Here is a 21,782-nt window from a genome sequence, read left to right as displayed (position 1 = left end):
ATATGTATTTAATGACATTAAAGAGTCTTACTGTAGATCACACTAATCTACATTGCAAACACCACCACGTCGCTTTAAAACTTTAACAGATTGAGACTTTGTGTAACCGACTGGATCATGCATACTGCCAATGCATAATATCATCAATCCTGGCCAATCAGTGGCAACAAAAAAGGCACTTTACATTTTAATTATAATTCTCCTGATGGATTTCATTGCAGCCCGGTTTGCAGCAGACGGCTGCAGTGCTCAATACTGGACCCATTTTTTAAATACTTGCTCCCATTAGTCATTTAAGGCACAAAAATCCAGGTTAAAAATAAGAAAGGCTCCTTTTAAGCTAATCACTGTTCTCATAATACAGCAACTCTGGGGATACTTTGACACATTTTATGATTAGGGAATGCAAATGTTGTATGTGTATAGTATAGTAGCGAGTATGGACCTCTGCAGTGGCCAGGATGGCCTCCAGAGCGGCCTTCAGCCTGCTGCTGTCTGCTGCCGTCAGGCTGTCCCTCTGCTTCATCAGGCCCAGCAGGTCCAGAGCTTCAGCGCCGCACAACTTCACACTCTCTGACAGGGCTGAGACAAGGACACACAGGGCATTAAAGTGTGTAAAACATATACACAAAGGAAAGCACCAATAAATCCCTGATAATATTAAATATAGATACACTTACAAGAGTTAAAGCTAACAAATGTGATGCTGCAAAATCATTCACACTTAATTGTCTGTTGAATGACCATATCATTTCTTCTGTTAACTCTGATATGCATCAGCGCCACTAGTGGCTGCAGCTGCAGTGTTAATTATACTGATGACATCCCCTCAGGCAAAGTGTCACCTAACAGCTGAAACAGCCGCTATGATCTGATAGGAGGAAGAGGGGAAACCAAAACGACAGCAGCTGCCCGCCTGTTTTTATAGCTGCAGGACAGACAACTAATGTGATCAGATTGAAGAAAAGCTTTTGAATGCTGCATTCAAATGTTTCGACAAAGTAAAACCTACTGTTATATACGGTTTATGGATCAAACATAGGGTCAGCATTCAATTGTCGCTTCAGTTCGATCCAGTTTGGATTCTATGTTATGAAACTTGATTGTAGTGAAAGGACTGCAGGCCAGAGCTCCATTATATTTAGGCATGCTTAGACTGGCCCAGGCTGCTCACATCTCCCAGGGGAGCAAAACCCTGCAAAACATCACACTGAAGGAAGTCAGATACTTTATTTTAATCGCGCATGTTTTGGCTGAAAAAAACCGAGTTTACTAACCGCAGGACATTGAGATATAAACACTAAAACAAGATCTAAAACACTAACACGAACAGCAGAGATAGAGACGACAGTTTTGGCTTAAAATGCCAAACCTTATAGTACACGTATAACACATGAGGAGATATAAATTACCTAATGACATGTCACAACATGTTTCAGAAACTGAGTTACCCACAGATTAATATCACACACACACACACACACACCCACACACACACACACACACACACACACACACACACCACACACACACACACACACACACACACACACACCACACACACACACACACACACACACACACACACACACACACACACACACACACACACACACACACACACACACACACACACACACACACACACACACACACACACACACACACACACACACACACCACACACACACACACACACACACACACACACACACACACACACACACACACACACACACACACACACACACACACACACACACACCACACACACACACACACACACACACACACACACACACACACACACACACACACACACACACACACACACACACACACACACACACACACACACCCACCATCAGCTTGCTCCACAGGCACCATGTGGGAGGTGGCGCTGCCCTGAACGATGGTGTCTCCCACCAGGTGGCCACACTGGGTCACCACTCGAACCAGCTCAGATACACCTAGAGGAAACAAGTGGATTTTTTTTAGACTTTCTGGATTCCCATTATTAACAAATACTAAAAACTATATATTTATGCTTCCTGCCCTCTCGCTTCAATTCATTTTCTTCTATGATATTACTCCCAAATTTGAATTACACACTAGCTCAGCCATCACCTTTGTTTTATCAGCGGTTCTTACTCTTCTTTATCATTTAGGTGTCAAAGCCCGCACACACCGGTTCTTCCTCCTCACAGGTGTTTCCACTTATTTTGACTGATTAGACCTCTTCTCTGGTTGGATCTGCACAGACATGCTTTTTATGATATTTCCCTCACTAGCTTCTCAGTTAGGTTGCACCTGCTCACTTTTTGAAATAGTGCATAATTCTCTGCATAGTTTCCCAAAGACCCATCTTCAGTTAATCACTGGAAACACTTGTGTGGATATAATGGGATTTCAAAATGATAATTATTTGAAAAGTCTGTGGTTTCAACTACGTTATTCATGAACATTTTGAGTAGATAAACAATTATCGAACGGCACTAAAGCATCAGTTAAAATGTCTGATTATATTTCATAATGTTGATACATACAGAATCTACATCCACCTTTTTGTTTGCCGCTGCCTTTTAATAAATGAAATAATCTCTTATTTCTAACACAGTACTTTTATTCTTGTATTTTAGACCAGTCTTATTCGATGTTGACCATATTTTTATTTTATTAATGACTGTTTTTTCATTCTATAGTGTTATTATGTTGCATGACGTCCAAGGGCATCTAATGTTTCTCTACTTGAGAAATGTGTGACACAAATAAACTGGCCTTGCCTTAAAAACCCTCTCACCTGTGTTGTCAGCCAGGAAGGCCTCTCTGGCAGAGTGGAGTCTGTCCATACAAACTAAAGAGGCCTGACATCTGGATGCTAGGTAGTCTGCACAGATAAACAAAAACAAAGAGCTTAGAAACCAACACGTAGGCATGCACACAAACACTACACACAGTGCTAACTAGCATCAGCAGCTCTGACCTGCGGAGCTGGTGCAGCTGATGTGTGCCGGGTCGTTGATCTGAGCCAGCGAGTCCGTGATGATCCTCTCTGCCTCCTCCAGAGCTCCCTGCAGGCCGGACCAGCGCGCCGCCACCAGCTGGCTCTCCAACGCCTGCTCCCTGCTCTCCTGGGGACGCAAACACACACATAAAAGCCTTTAATAGAAAGTGACATCAATTGTTTTTGGGCAGCACCTGGAAGCTTTTTGACATTCTCCTAGATCCTTCAGGTTCATACGAGTTCACATTATCATTAGATAGGATAGATAGAATCGGAGGATGAAACCCTCTTTAATGGTCACACATACATGCAAACAGCACACACAGTGACATTTGACCTCTGCATTTAACCCATCCTAGTACTAGGAGCAGTGGGCAGCTATTATAATAGATCATATTCCATTTACTTGTATTTGTTCTAGGTCCTATATATATGTTGCACTTTTGGAGAAGCCTGTGACCTAAGTTTTTCATCTACACTGTAACTAATGTGCAAATGACAATAAAGCCTTGAATTGAAAATGAATTTAATTGAACAGTGCCCGGGGAATTATTGTCATTTGGATGGTCTATGTTGTAAGTTTATTAAGTTATTCTGCAACACAACATACAGTATATTGCATGTCTGTCTGTCCTGTCCTCTATTGCCCACCCTGGGGTGTAGTTTTTCACCCATTAATCGTACAGTAATTTTGTTTGGGGAGTTTTACCTTGTGTATTGCAAGAGTCTAGGGACAGAGAGTGTCATATACTGTGTGTAAAGCCAACTGAGACAAATGTGTATTTTCTGATATTGGGCTAAAGATCCAAATGTTAGAATTAAGAGGCTCATTGGACATGCTGGGTCCAGTTCTTGCTACAGCAACATCTAATGATTTATTGCAGCTCATTCAGAAAGTGAATTAGGAAAGATCATTGAAGAAAAAAGGTACCTTCTCATTGAGCTGATTCTGCAGCGTTTCGGCTGTCTTCACCCCGCTCTCCCTCTCAGTCGCCAGCGAGCTCTGGACTTTCTCCAGCTCCTCCCCCTGCACAGCTAGCTCCGCCTCCACCTTCGACAAAGACTGCACAAGCTCCGCCTTCTCAGACTCCAGGGCGACCAGCTCGGTGCCGAGAACTTCACTCGACTGTGTGGACAAAATAAAAGATGGAGGGATAAAAGGGAAATGTGAATTTGAGGAACAATGAACCCACAGGAAGGCATGGTTAGGATAATATGTAGCCGTCATGACATGTCAGGATGTGGTGTAATGCGACTGTTCTGACCTCACAATAAAAACCACTCTTTATCTCCAGAACTTTGATTACAACAATATGTTCTTCATGTCAGTTTGTGGAGAGGCGTACAGTCTCCAGGAGTTTGGGCTGAGGTTAAGTTTACAATCAAACAAAGACCGGGAAGATGTGGTTATGCAACTTGGCTGCAACAAACATGAAGTCTGGCAACACAGTGAGGAGTTACATCAGATCCTGTGTACTTTACAAAATAACATCTTTAAACTGTTAACTACTGAGGTGAGTGCTTTAGAAGGTAAGAAGTGTGAGACTTACAGCCTGAGTCCCAGCAGGTCCGACAGAGAGGGAGAAATGTTGAGAAATGAAGAGAAACAGTATTAAGAATCTGGATGTAAACTGTGCGGCAGGAGCAAGTGAGAGCTGGAGGAGTGTGACAGGAGCGATGGAGCGTGGGCTGTGTGTAAAAAGAACTATGGAAATTATAAAGATGGAGGAGGCGGAGAAAGAGGAGGACAGAAAAAGTGACAGAGGGGACAAGTAGTGGCTACAAAAGTAGCTCGTCATGAGGGGGAGGCAGAGATGGAATAAAGAAACATGTGGAATTGGGCCAGAGGGAATCGAGAGCATCAGTGGGGTTACGTTGTTTAAAGGCATAACTTCATGGATTATTAAACTGGCACTTTTTATGGCCTTCAGATTGAAGCTAGCTGCTCAAAGAAACACACTAACATGAGTATACTGACCCATTTACACAAGCAGATGTTTGGACAAGATTTGACTGCCTCTGTGTTTTCATTTTGGTCTCTTCTTTTAAAGAAATGCCTGCAGTCGCCCGTTACAAACATCATCTTTATGCAGAGATGACAAACGATGACAAACGCAGGCCGAGAGAGGATCAACAGGAAGACAAGCAAACTTTTGTACTACCGTTTAAGCAATTTGCCCCATGATGTGAGAGAAATGTGTTAGCATATCTCTTGTGTCAGAGACTGCATGTGGTTGATATTTGGTTGTGCAAAGGACAGTCAGAGACTAAGAGGGGATATTGCATAACAAATGACAAAGAACATGAAATGAAGGGAGGGACAGATGTGTTATAAGACATGAAGTGCGAACACTAGGAAAATGAGAAAATGGTATTGATAATTATACTGCATCATACAAGCTCAACTTTCACATTACAGTCAGGATTCACAGTCTGTTCTCCAAACTGTAGTCAGGATGTAGTTTTCATAATGTGAACATTGCCTTATTGTTCCTGGTTAAAGGTCCCATGTCATGGCCATTTCTACTGATCATAATTCCATTGTTGAGGTCTACTAAAATAGATTTATACTGTGCAATTTTCCAAAATCACATTTTTTCTCATACAGCATCTCTGTACAGTATGTGTATTCACTCTCTGTCCTACACGCCTTGTTGGAGCTCCTGCCCCCCCCTCCCTATGAGCCCAGTGGCCGTCTGCGAGACAGCGAGACACAGCGAAACCCAGCCCGAAACCAGCCCGAACACACACACACACCCGCAGCCTGGCTGGGAGTTTGTGTGTGTGCTCACACACCGACTCACAGCCTCGCCGCGTCCTGCCGTCTCAGGGAGGAGAAATCGGCGGAGCTGCAGCTGAGAAAGGATTGTGTGTGTGTGTGTGAGGAAGTCCGCGGATTGGTCCATTTGGACCAATCCAAGACGTAACGTAACGGCTCCGCGGACGTAACATAACGGCTCCACGGATTGGGTCCATTTGGGCATGGGCACGTCACTGTACCCAGGAAGAAAACAATGGAAAAAGAGAAATCTCCAACAAGGCGTTCTGGGGCAGCATAGACAGGTCTTTTCTGTGTTAGAGTTTTACTCGCTACAGGGTGTACTTTGAGGGTTTGTGACTTTGCAGACCGTTTACATGCAGAAAAACCTTCATAACACACAAGGGGACGGGTAATAACCGGAAAAGCATGACATGGGACCTTTAAGGTCAGTTTGACTTTCCACAAATACGGGAATGTCCGTCTAAGATGTAACCAACACTACGACAATGCTACAAAACGGTGTAAAAAAGTTAGATAAGCAAATAATTGATGACTATAATAAGGTTGCATGACGCAGGCAGCCCATTTTTAGATTTTCTCCAGACTGTGCTCCATTAGGATCACCCCGGTCTGTTAGTCATGGTGAAAAATGTCACATCCTTAATTACTTTACCCTATCCTGTAGCAGCTGCTATAATCTCTTTAAATTGGGACTGTTATAAATGAGTTCAGAAACTTATTTTACAGCAACTTCAGAGGTCTAGTGAGCAAGCTGCTGTTAAGCCAGGACTGGGCTGTATGTGAAATACTGTTATTTCGTAACTAACACACAATATACTATATGTAGGTATATACTGTATAAAGTGCCTTTTTGTATTTATTAATGTTTTCATTCCTTCTTCTCATTACATCTGTGCAATAATTTTGTATCAAATGTATGTTAGAGCATCTTAAGCATATTTATTTTCAGTGATCTTATGTTAAATGTCTGTTTCCTTGTATCTTGTCTTAAATATGTGTTGTTGTTGATGTTGCAAATGGAGCTGCTGTGATGCAAGAAAATGTTTTGACTTGATCTGACAGTAAAGTTTTATCGTATCATATCAACTTGTCCATTGCAATCACGCCTGATTGTATATTTGATGTTATATTTTTTATTATTTGTCTTCCCATCAGATATCCCTATATCATTTTCATCTTTCTAAATCTTTTATTGCTGGGCCGTTCTTTCTCGTCCAACACATTTTTATAATAGCGTTGACCCTGATTTAAAGTGCAAACAGCTATAAAGTAAAAACTGAACCTGTAAGTATCTGACCTGTTGTGTTGAGTCCACGGTCGTCTTCAGGGAGTCCAGCTCCGTCCGGCTGGAAAGCAGCTCTCTCTGCAGATCCTGAAGCTGCTCCAGCTGCTCCTTCTCCTGAAAAACAGAGTAAAAATCTCACTTTAGAAATCTCTCATCAGCTCAGTTTGTAAAACTTAATAAGAACTTTTTACACAGACACAAATATACACTTTTATTAAAGGGGAATTTCAGAGAACAGAGTTTACAATGGAGTTTGTTGGACCTTTTTAATGCAATGTGGATCCCGAAAAAACGAATCTAAAAGGTAATTATTTGTTCTCCTGCACCCTGAGGTTCAGCACTGTTGGACCCAGAGCCAATCATTTGACAGATAAACGCTGAGTTGGAGAACGGGGCTGGGCGTGTTTTTGCAGTGATAACAAAATTCATTTCGTACACACCTGTTTTTCTGCGACGTCCTGAGCGGCCTTCACTTTCTCTTGCATCTCTCTCCTCACTTCATCCACTTCATCCTGAGCCGCCCGAGCCACCGTCATCTGCCGGGTCACCTCTGCGTTCTGCACACACACACACACACACACACACACACAGAAAAGGACATGGGGCACAGATGCCGACACGCAGAGGAAAAACACCAAAAATAATCAGGACAGAGGCTGGATTTTTAGCTTGGGGGATATTTAAAAAGCATAGCAGAAGGACAGGACTAAATATAACTTGGATGGGTTTTTTTTGAAGAGGGATTTATTGGACATGAAGAAGTCAGACTTGTCTCTCACCTTCCTCAGCAGGTCTGCATGACTCTGAACCAGCTCCGAGTACTTCTCCTTCAGTTTGGTGTAGCGCTGCTCATTGGCCTGAGCTTTTTCTGTTTAAAAACACACAATGGAATGACAGGCATTAACAGATTATAAGCAGGCACAATAATTAACTGCAGGTAAATCATTGCTCTAACAATTCAGATCCCAAAAGGGGTGGGGATTTGTCAGACAAAAAAGAAATGAGGGCAAGAACGCTTTAATGATTACAAACTACTATGATTGATTGATATATTTATCAGAATCATATCTTTACACCCATAATAATGTGACCAAGAAGCTTCCTGCTGCAGAGACAGATGTCCCGCCTTACTCTCTATCTCCGTCAGGCTCCGCTGCTCCTTCTCCGTGTCCTCTCGGACCCTCCGCAGGTCGTCCAGCTCTGCCTTCAGGAACTCGCTCTCTCCTGCCGCCTGCAGCCTCAGGTGGCTCTGCTCCGCAAGCTCCGCCTCCAGCTCACTGACACGCCCCCTCAGCGCCTGGCACAAGCGACCACTCTGGGGAGGGAAAGATATAGAAAAAGAGATGGGAGAGTGAGCTAAAATACATTAGTTCTGGGAATTTTGTGAGAGAAATTATATTTGTAAGATAACTATGCAGGCTAATTAGGAAATCGATGATGATAATAATTACATTACAATACAATACATAATTAGATTCTTTACCTCCAGTCGGAAAGACTCAAGCTCTTCTTTTAGGGCCTGGATCTCTCTCGTCAGCTGGTCAATCAGACGATCTCTGGAGGTTGCAGACAAAACATCAATCATGAAATCAGGAAATCAATTACATTTTCAAGGTAACAGATGTGTTGAAATTCCGGTTGATTCTGGTCCAGATTTTTGTATTATATGTCCATGTTTACATAATGAAATCAAAGATCTACTGTGTATCTCTGTTGTTTTTCAGTCCTTACTTGTCATCCTTGCGCATGCCGTTCTGACTGAAGTTGAAAGGGTCGACTGCAGCCGTGGTGCCAAACAGGTCGTCAAACTTCGTCTCCAAAGGAGCCTTTTAGAAAAGGTTAAAGAAAAAAACCTCATCAAAATTATCAAAATAAATCAAAAAATTGCATCATTTTCTAATTTAATTTGTTGTCAGTTATTATGCCTCTATAACTGCATGTATTTGAATATGCTTATATATACACTCAACATACTCATAATATACTCATCATCCATCAATTGTTTCCATATGCCCATATACGGTCAATGCTCCAGCTGTTTTGCAGCTAGATTTTGGGTCTAAAATCCCATTAATAACCTTTTTATTATCCATGTGAATAATAAGACAGATACATTTTCAACAAACGGCTATGGGAAAGTCAATATGTTTAACACCATGACTGTAAAGTTTGACTAACTATCTGTATATAAATGTGTTTTTACAAGTCTATTAGGGAGTCTTATTCACATCTACACTGCTGGCAAGTTACATCCTGCTTTGATCTCCTTCAGTTCAAAACGATCTCATGACTACTCCCAAAAACACAACGATCTCCTTGTTTGTTTGGATCGCTGACTTCAACGGCACATTACATTTACAGAAGGCACCGTTCAGTGATACTTGTCATGTTTAGTTACCGGCATCACAGGGACGTCCATGTCCACCAGGTCGTCTGTCTCCACCACGTGCTCCGACTCGGGGGACGATGACTCGGCGGGGATCACCACCACGGGGCTGATGTGCTCCGACAGAGCCGACGCACGCAGGAAGTTGGGAGGGTTCTGCAGGAGCCAAACATCGTAATGTTTAATAACTATGGTTTTGGGTTATTATTTTTCTATAATACAATTATCCCAAAATATCTTAACCCTTCGGAAATCTGATGTGTTACAACAAAAGAGTAAGTATAATATGAATATCTGGTGCCGACATTCAACACAAGTTCACTCACATCAATTCAACTGTATCTTAATTAAAGTGGTCATTTGCTTTGTGTCAGAATTGTTGTCATAGTAACTTGTCAGAGCAAGACTTAGCTCACACTGTATGACGGGATGTAGCTAAAAAGATAAAAGCATTAAAGTGCCAATAGAAATGTTTTTTGTTTATCTCACCAGGAAGCAAATGTTGATTGCACAATGTAAAGGCCAGAGAATAATGATACCATCGGACTTTAGCTTGGTTCCCTATAAGCCTTGCTTGTTTACAGTTGAAAAGTTGTCTGAAGGCAACTTCTTTTTTAACATTTGCAGATAATAAAGTTGTTATTTTTTCTTTGGTTTCCTTAAAATGAAGAGAAACAGATAGCAGCTCAATAATTTGCAGGTCATGTTTTTTTCATGTCATGTTGCTTATGTGTTACATCCTCAAGTAGATATGAGTACATTAAAGACTGAGTGTGAACCAAAAGTACACAAATGTGAAAACAGCGTACGTGTCTCTTTTATAATTTCCGTTTATATCACATGTAGCAGCAAACATGCATAGCCTTTTGTAAATGAAGGGGGGTAGATAAAAGCTGAGCAGTTGATGTGAAAATAAAGAAGTTTAATACATAGAAATACATCTCATCAAGACTTACTTTTGAGTCTACAAACAACCCATAATTATAGATGAACTATCAGAAGGCAGAGCTTTAAGATTTGAAATCAATAGACACATGTGTGAACAGAAACCTGAAAGAACCGTCACGGGTCAAATGAGGCTTAAATGTGTTTATAATGTGGAAAACTAAAGACTAAGCGAGGGGCGGTCCTCACCTCAGGCAACTGTGGGATCTGAATCAGCCTCTTGAAGAACTGCAGGTTACTGGAGCGGTAGAAGAGACTCTTTAACCTGAAGCAGAGAGACGGAGAGGTCAGGACAGAGGAAGGGAGGGCAGGAGAGTTGGACATTGAAAATGAATTCAGCACGGTACTAAAAGCTCAGTCCTGGGGTTCACACTTAGTGAATGAGCAGAGTGAAACCGTGACAGGCTGAGTTTCTGAGACTGAAAGTGAACTTCATACTTCTTAAACTGTTCCTGGAAGCGATCTCTGTGTCCCTGGAGAGTGTCTGCTGGAAGGCCTGCAAGCACACATCAAACACAAGCACGTCAAATCGGTTCAGGTATTCTGTGTGTTTATATAGTGTTGGAGTGCACACTTGGATGGTGGGGTTCTGAGTATGAATGTATTAAAGCGGGCAGGTGAAAGCCTTCAAAAATCTCCCTAAACACTTTTCTTTTCAGAAACTGAGAAATACTTTTTGAAAGTGAATTCATGCATTTTTGAGGTAATCCAGCTTTGAGAGGTTTCAGAAGCAAATGGGTCTAGAAAATTCTTTAACTCCGAGTTGAGCATGTCATCTTCAAATCTTTGAAGGAAAATGGCCATGCCTTTGAAGTATCCACACACATTATTTCTGCTATGCGAGACGTTCAAGAGCTCAAGGTAAAGCTGGGAACTCAACAGCTGAATCCAATGCATTAAAGTTAGATTTTCTTATACCAAAAAAACAACCTATATATAATCCAACTAAAGTATACTTCAAACAAATATGTAGATTTTCTTCACCATCTTCATCATCATGATGGCTTTGATTTTGTTACTATTGTCTATCTGTCTTCGAAAGCTGCATAATTTGAGCTTTTATTATTATTTTCTTAAGTATGTTTTTCCGGTCCAATACTACGAAATACTTTGAGGTGAGCGAAAGCAAGTATTTTGATAAATCAATCCATCATTAAAATAGTATAATAACGTTATTCGATAAGCCAAGAGGCCCACTATTTGGTAGTTGTAGCTTCTCAGATATCAGGACTTTCTTATATTTTTATCATACACAATTGAATATTAGTAGAATAAGTATTGTAGGTTTTGTGGACTATAAGTCAGATAACAGAAATAATTCAAGGACAATACTTGATGAATGAATTGATGAAATTGTGCAATTGGCAGATAAGCAGCAATGAAACTTGAGAATAGCTAATCATCAAGTTCCTTCAAAACATTACTATGAGTCTCACAGCCTCAGTCATAAGGCCAGAATCTATTGGTATACAAATGGGGAAATCTTTTTTTTTTAAAGGGATATATTAAACATTACAAAAGCATCTTTGTGCAAAAATTATGGAAAATTAACTAATAATAATAACTAATTTAATTCCCATTTTGTTTTAAAAAAAGGTTGGAACTCTAATTCACAACCATTAACAAGTCCATGTTGGAGTGACAACTGAATTTACGACCACTGATTTCCATCTTTTTACATACATTACACAAACAATGACTAACTGCTCTGTGTTGTATGTGGATCTGTATCTATGTGGCATTTCCCTCTGACTGTAGACTACAAGGTATTCCAGAATTATTTCATTATTTAATAAAAGGCACAATACTTGTTTCTTGACCAACATTGAGCAACCTTTACTGTGTACGGTTTCCACTGAGCATGTAGTACAGTTTGACTCACAGGAGTGCAGCTTGAACAGCAGCTTGACGGTGTAGTCGTACAGGTGGCTGCTGTCCAGGATCACCTGGATGAGCGGGGCGAGTCGACACTGCCCCGCCGCCGTCACCGACACCGAGCGGGACATGTCCAGAGAGCTGAACACTGGGAGGGGAGAGAGAAACACGCACCAGATCAATACACATGCTCACAAGATCAATATTCATCGGTACAAACACACAACAAGCACACACGAGTGATTATCAACACAAACACAGCGAAACAGGCGTGCACAAGGCTCATCCGTCATGAATTTTTAATGAATCAATTAAGTTCTGCTGTGCTCTCCGCCACAATAATTGAGTAATAAAATGTTTGAGAGCAGATTATTGGGATGGAAAAAGGCTTAAAGTGGAGCAGCAACCTGAACACTAACAGGACTGTCTGACTCATTTGCCTGCCACCGTATTTACACCACCCCTAAAGCATGGAGAGCCTCTGTTCACTGCAGAGGTGTGGTTTCCTGCAACACACACACACACACACACACACACACACACACACACACACACACACACACACACACACACACACACACACACACACACACACACACACACACACACAAACACACACACACACACACACACACACACACACCACACACACACACACACACACACACACACACACACACACACAACACACACACACACACACACACACACACACACACACACACACACACACACACACACACACACACACACACACACACACACACCACACACACACACACACACACACACAACACACACACCACACACACCACACACACAACACACACCACACACACCACACCACACACACCTGGCCTGGCCCTCTTTACCCTCAGATGACGTTATGCTTTTAAAATACACCAGACCAGAAGAGGAAATTGACGAGGGCTTTGAGATTTGGGTGTGAGGTGACAGACTATAATGTGATATTTTCATGTTCTAGATATAGAAGGAGGAAGGGGAGATAACATCAACCTCAGGACGCTAAATGACAGGCTTCATACATAGAACAAATAATTTCCCTTGTTCATTTCTGAATGGGAGTGCACAGCTTTCCCACATTTTCTTCTGAGCTCCTGGTCACATCCTAACTGTCTATTCTTAGCCCCGTCCCATATTTTAAGAGACATAAATCCAGGATGACTCGGACAGAAAACAGCAGAGCAACAGTCTATTATCTGTAACCACTAATAGCTGTCAGCGTCTATTTCTGTGCACCACCATGCCCAGTACACCTATCAGTCAGACGGTCTTCCTGTGTGTCATCAGTCTGTGTGTGTTACATCATGCTCAGATAAGCACAGCTGGTAGCAGAGAGCACACAGCCAGACCAGAATAGCTTACCGCCCAGGAAGAGGTTGAGCTGGCACTCCAGGTAGTCAAGCATCTCCACCGTCAACTGGAAGCTGGACGAGGGGAGACACGGAAAAAAGAGTGATGAGTGCTTTTACACGATTTCAGCAAACAAAACATGTTTTATGTGTCCAAGTGAGTCCGATCAAGGAGTGTAAAAAGGTGCTTTCAGATTGATGTATTTCCCGTCTCACACAACTGATGGTCAAAGAAAGGCTGCACAATGACGATTTCAACTAAACACATAGCTAAGGACTACGTTATTTACCTATATTACTGCACTTAGAAAATGTAACTATCATGTTATATTCATCAAGCAATATGCAAGTATTCTATAATCAGCAGAATATTTTATCAGAGAACAGTTTAATATCTGTTTATTTCTTGCAGGTTTTATCCTAATTGCTATGTTCAAAAAGCTAATTGCATATTTTCTATATTGTGCAGCCCCAGTCACGAGCATGACAAAACAAACAACAACAACAACAGATTGTGTTTCTTTGGATTTTTGCAGGTGAGTGTTCTCCTCCAGAGCTGAGTACAATCGCCAAAATAATGCATAATGCACACCTGAAAATGTATAGTACTGACATTATGGCTAAGCATTATATACTTTTTTTTAAGCGTCTGAACATTTTAGAATATAGCAACTACAGAAGGTAAAACTATTTCTTGTTTGAACCTTTCACATCTCTAATAACTAACCTATGAGCGGTTGCTGGGGGACATTAGCTTTTTTTTAAAGAGTGAGAAGCCATAAAGTTCAGGGACCATGGCATGGGCGATATGAAAGCAGGGAATTGTAGCAGCCAAATAACCACACTTCTTGTAGGGAGACTAACAAATACAGAACCAATTAAGAAAATAATTTAATTAAACCTTTCCTTGCCATTTCTTGAATTGAATCTCCTTATTCTAAGCCTTGTGATGATTAAAACAAATTAAAAATCAAAACTTTGTTGACCACTTGAATTTCTAAACAGTTTTTCTTCTAACTTCTGCTCAACAACACCGCTAAAAATATCCCAATTAATGAGTTATTGTGGCTGTGTGGTGCATTATGATTCATTTATTCAACCAATTAAATGTCCTTTCCGACTTTGGTCAACAGTGAAACGTATTCATATCTGGATGTTGTGGTCTGGCATGCAATAACAACAACAACAACAACAACAACAACAACAACAAAGCCAGGCAAAGCAGCAGCAGGCCACACTCACAAGTTGTTAACGTCGTTTTCTCCCGCCTCGTCCAGCTGTCTGTTCGACATCTGCAGGTTGCCAGGGAAACGAGGGTTCTGAAAGAGAAGACAACAGGAGGAGGTTCAGACGCCCATCTTTACAAACACATGACAATCTACAGGCAGAATACGTGTTTAAAGAGGCCCTATTATGCTCTGCCACACTACCCTCCCCTTTAATAATCATTAACATTTTTCTTTATTTAAATATTTCCTTTACATCTGATATGTATCAAAGGAACTTTCTTTTTACTATAGTTTTTGTCTCTACTACTCAGAAAATAATATGGCTCTTCAGCTGCCCAGCAGGGAGTGTACAGTGTGTGTTTTTAGGTGAGTGGCGAGAAAAAAATACAAATCAGTAAAGTTGTAGGCCAGAAAATCAAAAGAAATAGCTAAAAAGTAAAACTGTAGAGTCAGGTGATGATTCTGTGTGACATACATAACCAATCATGTGATCCATTTTTCGTATTAAAAGATATTTTGTGCTTTAAGTCAATTATCTGAATAGTTCCTTTCCACTGTTTGGTAAGTTTCCAGAATGAAACGCTGTGAAAATCTGAGGTAAATGTTTTGTTTGGACTTTGACTGTTTTAGCTCACTCGTTGAAGCCAATCAAAACAAGAAACCTGGCTCTGATTCAAAAAGGTTTTTATGATGGATCAAACAGCAGCACTTAAATCAGTGAAAACCGTTCTGGTTACTCTTTAGCTCAAATATATTATGTTTAATGTGAGGACTCAAAAGAGACAACAAATCCTCATCGCTTCACATAACACATGTTTCAGATTAGAAAATAGTGCTAGATGCACCATATGTTTTGCAATACATAATATCTAGCAAATAAAAATAATTCAAGTAGATATTATTCTACCAGCTCTTTGCTTTATAAAGTTAATAAAAGACTGCGCTTACAGGAGCTGATTGTTGATTAATTTGTAGCGTAGGTCTTATGCGAATATTCGCATCGCGTCCGGTGTGAACGCAGCATATCCCTGAACGAATAAATTAAACTTGGGCGCCAGACAGAGGAATTTTTAATATAGCCAGCTGTCAAAAAATGATATGCTTTAAACACGCAGAAACAGAGGGATAGCCCGGTGACCTAGCTACTGAAGTTTACAAAAGAAAATAATAATCAACCAATTCACTTTCAACATAAAATGTCTGTATTTTTTAACCCCAAATAATAATCAGTACATTAAACAAACAACTCATGTCACAGACCATTTACCAGAAAAACTTAAATCCAATAGATACATAAACACAAACAAATAAGTCAAATTAACTCTCAAAACATCAATCACTTATGTGACTCCGAGAGCCTACGATTGTTTACATCATGTGGATTGACTGTGAGTGAGTGTGGGGGGGGGGGGAGAAGTATTTGTTGTCCTTTGTCACTCAGGGTAAGAGTGTAGTTCAATCTGTAGGTGTGTGTTTACTTTTTCCCTTGTCCTGCTACAAATTGACCTTTATCTAGTGCAGGGGTGTCAAACTCAAGGCCCGGGGGCCAAATCCGGCCTGCGACTTCATTTTATGTGGCCCCACAAGAGCTTGCAAAAAATATGATATGTTTATTATACGGTTACATGCCGCTTTACAGAAGCTTGTTGCCCATACATGGAGCACAATGCATCTCAAATTTAAAATCTTTTTGTGACATTCTCACTGAAGAGACTTGCAATTATTTGCCCTAGACTTCTGCTTTCAGACGTAGTTAATTATGAAGTTATTACCCTATCCGTTAATAATCCAATGCAGAGGCAATAACGTAATGTAATACATTATTTTATATATATTATATATTTATATATGTATTTTTATATAGTCTTAAAGTTACAACCGGCCCTTTGAGTGCAACCATAATGCGAATGTGGCCCGCAATGAAATGTAGTTTGACACCCCTGATCTAGTGTCTGACTAGAGAATTAGCATTTCCTTCTCTGTGAGCTCAGCAGAGTGAGGCTTACAGATCATACTGCAGGCTGATGCATGTGTTTCTCCTTTGACTGCCATGTTACTTCATGTCAAATTGCCCTCTAAGACAACCCTCACCCTGATAATTAGCCTTCAGCGGAGCAAAAATTAGCCATATCTTCCTGATATAGCACTGACTCTGCCTTCCTGCACCGCTCTCCTCTGATGTCTCATAAAAAGGCTTCATTACAGATTCTTGAGACGCCATTAGTGTTAAAGACAGAATTTGCTGTAAAAGGCTTTCCCACCCGCAGAGACACGCTGGCACTAAAAAGAGAGTCTGAGACAAAGATAATGAGTGATGAGGGAGACTGGCGCTGGATTTTTATAGGCCAGGCCGACTCACTTTGATGTGGAACTCCATTTTGGTGATGAGCAGTTTGAGGTAGATGCTGCACAGCTTCCCATAGCCTTCACTCAGGTGACCCTGGGGGGAGAGAGAGGGGGGAGATAAGGGACATGAAGATAAAGAGAGACATGATCAAAGGTATAACAACAAATGTTCTCCTCCTGGAGGGTTTGCAGGTTTGCTGGTTAAAGGAAACTTAAAGAGCAATCACTTTTAGTTTTGAGACAATCCGTTGTGGCACTTTGGAGGAAGGCAGCACAAAATACATATGTGAGCAAAGACTGTGGAGCTGAATTACACCACAACAGCCAAAAATATTCTCCCTTCCTGCTGCCAAGCCGATTTAAAATCTCTGTTTAGTTCACCATGTGTGAAAATGTGCCTGGTCACAGAGTGTGGACAAAGTTGATACGAGCAGCCATTTGGCCAATTGCTTTTTCACTTCCTTTTTCCTTGAGCCTGAGAGTGTGGGTGGTGATGACACAAGAGGAAAAGAGAGGCCACAACCCCGATCACAGGGGCCAAACTTCCTGTATCCTCCTGCCTAGTGACTTCAGCAAAAAATGAGTCATACAAAAACACCCAGGAATGCAGAGCAGGCCCTCACATAACGTCCGGTGAAGAGTGACTCTTCAGATTGTGTGGCTTAAGGGTGTTGTGTCTGTACAGGTTATATCGAAACCAAGTTCAATTTTTAGCTCATGTGTAGGTATGTACAGACGGTTACACACACAGTATTTATATTATTTTCTTGGCCTAAAGATTGTATACTTGTATGTGATTGCGTTCATTAGCTCAAGCTAGGCTACTTTATTTTCTCAATGATACATTAAATCAACATTGAAGTATTGCTAGTATAACACAAGTTACACAAGTAAGCAAATCGTAATATATGTTAACCCCTTCACATAACTATATACTGTTATGTAATTAAGAACAGCTGGTATAAGAGATTTCCCACAGAGAAGCTAACAGTCTATCTCATACTACTACTGTCTATTAGTCAAATCATGTAGCTGGCAGGCATTGTGTTGTGAGCTCTGACTGTCACACTTGGCATGTTTTTACATGGCTTTGATCATCAGAAGCTACAATGTCTGTCACTCAGACAGCATTAGGCTGATGAGAAACACATCAGGGTTGTAGTGTAATTCTGCTCTGTCCAAGCTTCTTTTAATAACAATTATCCTTATGTCTATACTCCAATCCCCTGACACGGAGAGGATCAATACAAGTTGACATTCATTTTAGTCGCTGATTCATTACAGGGGCTGGTTTAGAAAAAAACAATGATATGCTGCCTATATCACTGGTGGCCTTAGCGTTATTAATGATATTGATGTAATGTGTTTCTAAATATCGACATCCTTTGACAAGACACAATCAGTTTCAGAGTCCACAGAAGAGAAGATCAACTATGGCATAAGATCCTCCTCATTGTGACTGCGTGATGTGATTTGTATAATGTTCTCTGTGTCCTTACCCACATCCGGCTCATATCAGTTAGATCAGCCTTGTTCCTCATGGAGTCCTTTATCACCTGCAGGGAAAGCAGCGGAGACAGAGAGGACGGGGAAATTAGTTAATAAAACAGGACTCGTCATCAGTTATGATGCTAACTGAATGTACATGTGGTGTGATTTCAACTAAATGATGAATCATGAGGAAAATGATCTGTAGTTAACACAAGAGACAGAGAGGAGATCAGATCTGTGTATGAGTGGAAATGGTAAAGCTTTGTCATCTGTACGTACGCTGGGATGGCCGTCTCGCAGCAGCTTGTGGAAGACGTGGCAGAACTTCCAGCAGAGCACGGCGTTGCTGGAGAGGGGCAGCCGGTTGACCGCTGCCCAGAAAGTGTGGGCCCCTTTCTCATGATGGGTCCCCAAGATGCAGGGTGCCGGGGGCCGGTCAAGGATCACAGTGAATTATTTTGTGGGCCATTAGTTTGGCTTGTGAGCCGTGAAATTAAACGTTACATTTTATCATCTTGTCATTTTGTATTTCTCTGCCTCCTTCAGAATCTGAATCAGTATCAGAATCAGAATACCTTTATTAGTCCCACAGAGGGGACATTTACATTGGCTAGGAATGTCACTCTGATAAACTGAAATATCTATATCATTATTACTTCTTGACCAAACCATATACATAAAATACATGTTTTAACAATAAGTTTTACATTATTTTTACTGGAATTTCTTGTTTAAAAGGCGTTGCTTCTCTAAGACACCAATCACCAGTTTAAACAAAATCCTGTTTCTATGTTGACAGCTCAGACAATGCTTTTGAAGGGTAAAAATAAAGAGGAAACACACAAATTAGCTGCTGATGATGCACAAGCGTCTAATGTCCTCATTAAAAATATGATTAAAAGGGTTTGCACTGCAGAGTGTGTCTTATAAAAGCCAAATTGCACGTTTTAATTATGAAAATACACACTTAATGTTTTTACTGAATCTATTTTTTGAAGTCATAAAACTAAAATAATGAACCTCTGTATTAGGTTTCTCCTCTCCCTGGGGCTCTGCAGCCTCTCAACAGAACTCCCCTCTGTCTGAGAGCTCTGTGTTTTTTTAACACATGACAAAATTAGCTCTGCAGCTGACGAGGCTACACCAAGTTTGTTGTTTTGATCTTGCGCAAACGTTACCCTGCAGCCTCAAAGCAACAGCTCCACACACAGACAAACACACACAAGGAAATCAGGATAAACACACTTCTTCTCCTCAAAAACACACACACTGACAATGTAAGGATATTCCTGGCATGCTTCTCTTTGACAGCGACCTCCTGTGTGTTGATGGCCTTATTGATGCTGACAGCCTGGGAAGAGGAGAAGGAAAGGAAGGGCAGAGGAGAGAAAAGGAGAACACAAATCAGTCAGCAGATATTTCCACAGCAAATACAGGAAAATATTCGAAGAGAGTTTCACTTAAAACCACCCTTCCTCTTTTTAGAAAGTAGCTTTTTCCCTTTAATAACCACCTGGGGAACTAGAAGAGCAACGTCTTTTGGCTAAGGGTGTTTGACCTATTTTCTGCAGAGTTAGTATTCAAGGCATCAGCTGAGAGGCTCGAGCTCCTCTCTGCTTTTGAGGATGAAGCAAACATCTGTCTCTTTACCTGCAGAACACACTCACTACCTTAAATTAGCCTAACATGTTAAGTGTATGTTAGAGGAAGCGGGGTCGCATTTTGACTTTATTTTTGGATTTGGTGTCATAAACCAGAAGAATATAATGAATCATGTAAATTGTGTCTATGGAATCACAACCAGAGCCATGTCCAATTCAGAAGCCTACATTCACATTTCAGAGGAACGGGTTAAGACTGTATGCACGCTAGGGCTGTGCAATTAATCGTATTTTACTCGCAATTACGATTTTGGCCTGCCACAATTACGAAAACAACATAATCGATTATTTTGCTTTGCTAGGATGTGACAGTGCACTGCAACATATTTGATCAAATGTATTTGTATTTATCATATTTATATATGTTTAGTAGCTTGTTGAAGTGCACTCCAAAATATTTGTTGATCTTGTTTATTGGTATTTATTATTTTGATATTATTTATTTAAATGTAAATATAAATGTATCATTTATTTTATTTATTTTTGTATTGGTTTTTCAGTTGAATTATACGTTCAGGGAAATCAACAGTTAAAAAGATACTGTTCAAATTATTATTTGTATTTGTTTAAAAGTTCAATAAATGGATGTTTTCAAAGTCAATGAATAATCGTATTTCATAATCGTGATATCAATTATTGACCAAAATAATCATGATTATGATTTTTGCCATAATCGCACAGCCCTAATGCAGGCCGACTAAACGGCAGATACCCACGTGTGGATGATCAGGGGAGTATCTGTCTCTGCTGTGAAATCTACTGAGGAATGTTGGCCAGGCTAAAAATGAACTTCTTCCAACTTTAGCTCAAATTAAAGTATCATCTAACTCGGCTTACAGAAATACTCAACACTCTTGAGTTATACGAATCCTACAGTTAAGGAGTCATGAGATTAGAAAGCAGTGGTAGTAGTGTTTGATATCTACAGGATGAAATACAACATCAGTAGTTCTGATGGATGTGTTTTCCTGCTGCACAGTTGGAAGATATGACAAGGATTACCATCATTGAGCATTAGTGATTAGTGTTTTAGTTACAACTAAGGTCTTTTTATAAAAGGTGGAGTTTATTTTGATAGAGAAAACTGTCTGGTATGCCATTAAAAAATGAGAATGTACTATTTGTTCCCTATGGCAATGTAATTTGGCAGGCATTTGGTCATAAATCAAAGTTCTGATGCAATGATGGCGCTAGATAACAAGTATAAAACAGGACTGAACTTATTTAACCTTTTAAGGCAGAGATATGTTTTTTTCTTTTTATTCTACACATTATTGCCTTGTTAAAACCTTTAGGCTACTGACTGCATGACCCATAATGCAACTCTACTACCGTTTTTTTTGGAGATTCAGGTGTGTTATACTTTTAGCAGCTAATTGAGCCCAGAGCTAAATGTGAGTTCACT

The 21,782-nt window shown here is 40.5% G+C and overlaps 1 protein-coding gene across 3 annotated transcripts in view; it reads right to left on the bottom strand.

Annotated features, from left to right (window-relative positions):
- hip1 (huntingtin interacting protein 1) overlaps positions 1 to 21,782 on the bottom strand; it is a 49,234-nt gene that overhangs the window by 8,691 nt on the left and 18,761 nt on the right. For 2 of the 3 annotated variants that reach the window (XM_034115010.1, XM_034115012.1), the window contains exons 2-23: positions 20,004 to 20,067; positions 18,996 to 19,138; positions 18,725 to 18,781; positions 17,239 to 17,319; positions 14,893 to 14,969; positions 13,664 to 13,725; positions 12,285 to 12,425; positions 10,841 to 10,898; positions 10,592 to 10,667; positions 9,470 to 9,613; positions 8,803 to 8,897; positions 8,555 to 8,627; positions 8,203 to 8,386; positions 7,851 to 7,939; positions 7,512 to 7,628; positions 7,084 to 7,185; positions 5,809 to 5,811; positions 3,936 to 4,130; positions 2,984 to 3,131; positions 2,801 to 2,887; positions 1,863 to 1,970; positions 446 to 582 (exon numbers count right to left, since the gene is read on the bottom strand). In XM_034115010.1, coding sequence (XP_033970901.1) covers positions 446 to 582; positions 1,863 to 1,970; positions 2,801 to 2,887; positions 2,984 to 3,131; positions 3,936 to 4,130; positions 5,809 to 5,811; positions 7,084 to 7,185; positions 7,512 to 7,628; positions 7,851 to 7,939; positions 8,203 to 8,386; positions 8,555 to 8,627; positions 8,803 to 8,897; positions 9,470 to 9,613; positions 10,592 to 10,667; positions 10,841 to 10,898; positions 12,285 to 12,425; positions 13,664 to 13,725; positions 14,893 to 14,969; positions 17,239 to 17,319; positions 18,725 to 18,781; positions 18,996 to 19,138; positions 20,004 to 20,067 — 2,241 coding nt within the window. The remainder of the gene's footprint in view (positions 1 to 445; positions 583 to 1,862; positions 1,971 to 2,800; positions 2,888 to 2,983; positions 3,132 to 3,935; positions 4,131 to 5,808; positions 5,812 to 7,083; positions 7,186 to 7,511; positions 7,629 to 7,850; positions 7,940 to 8,202; positions 8,387 to 8,554; positions 8,628 to 8,802; positions 8,898 to 9,469; positions 9,614 to 10,591; positions 10,668 to 10,840; positions 10,899 to 12,284; positions 12,426 to 13,663; positions 13,726 to 14,892; positions 14,970 to 17,238; positions 17,320 to 18,724; positions 18,782 to 18,995; positions 19,139 to 20,003; positions 20,068 to 21,782) is intronic. The other variant, XM_034115011.1, reaches the window with a different exon arrangement.

The sequence above is a fragment of the Trematomus bernacchii genome, unplaced genomic scaffold, assembly GCF_902827165.1.
Source record: "Trematomus bernacchii unplaced genomic scaffold, fTreBer1.1, whole genome shotgun sequence".
Lineage (NCBI taxonomy): Eukaryota > Metazoa > Chordata > Actinopteri > Perciformes > Nototheniidae > Trematomus > Trematomus bernacchii.
The sequence above is the reverse complement of the archived record's forward strand: the minus strand, read 5'-3'. Positions and strand labels throughout refer to the sequence as shown.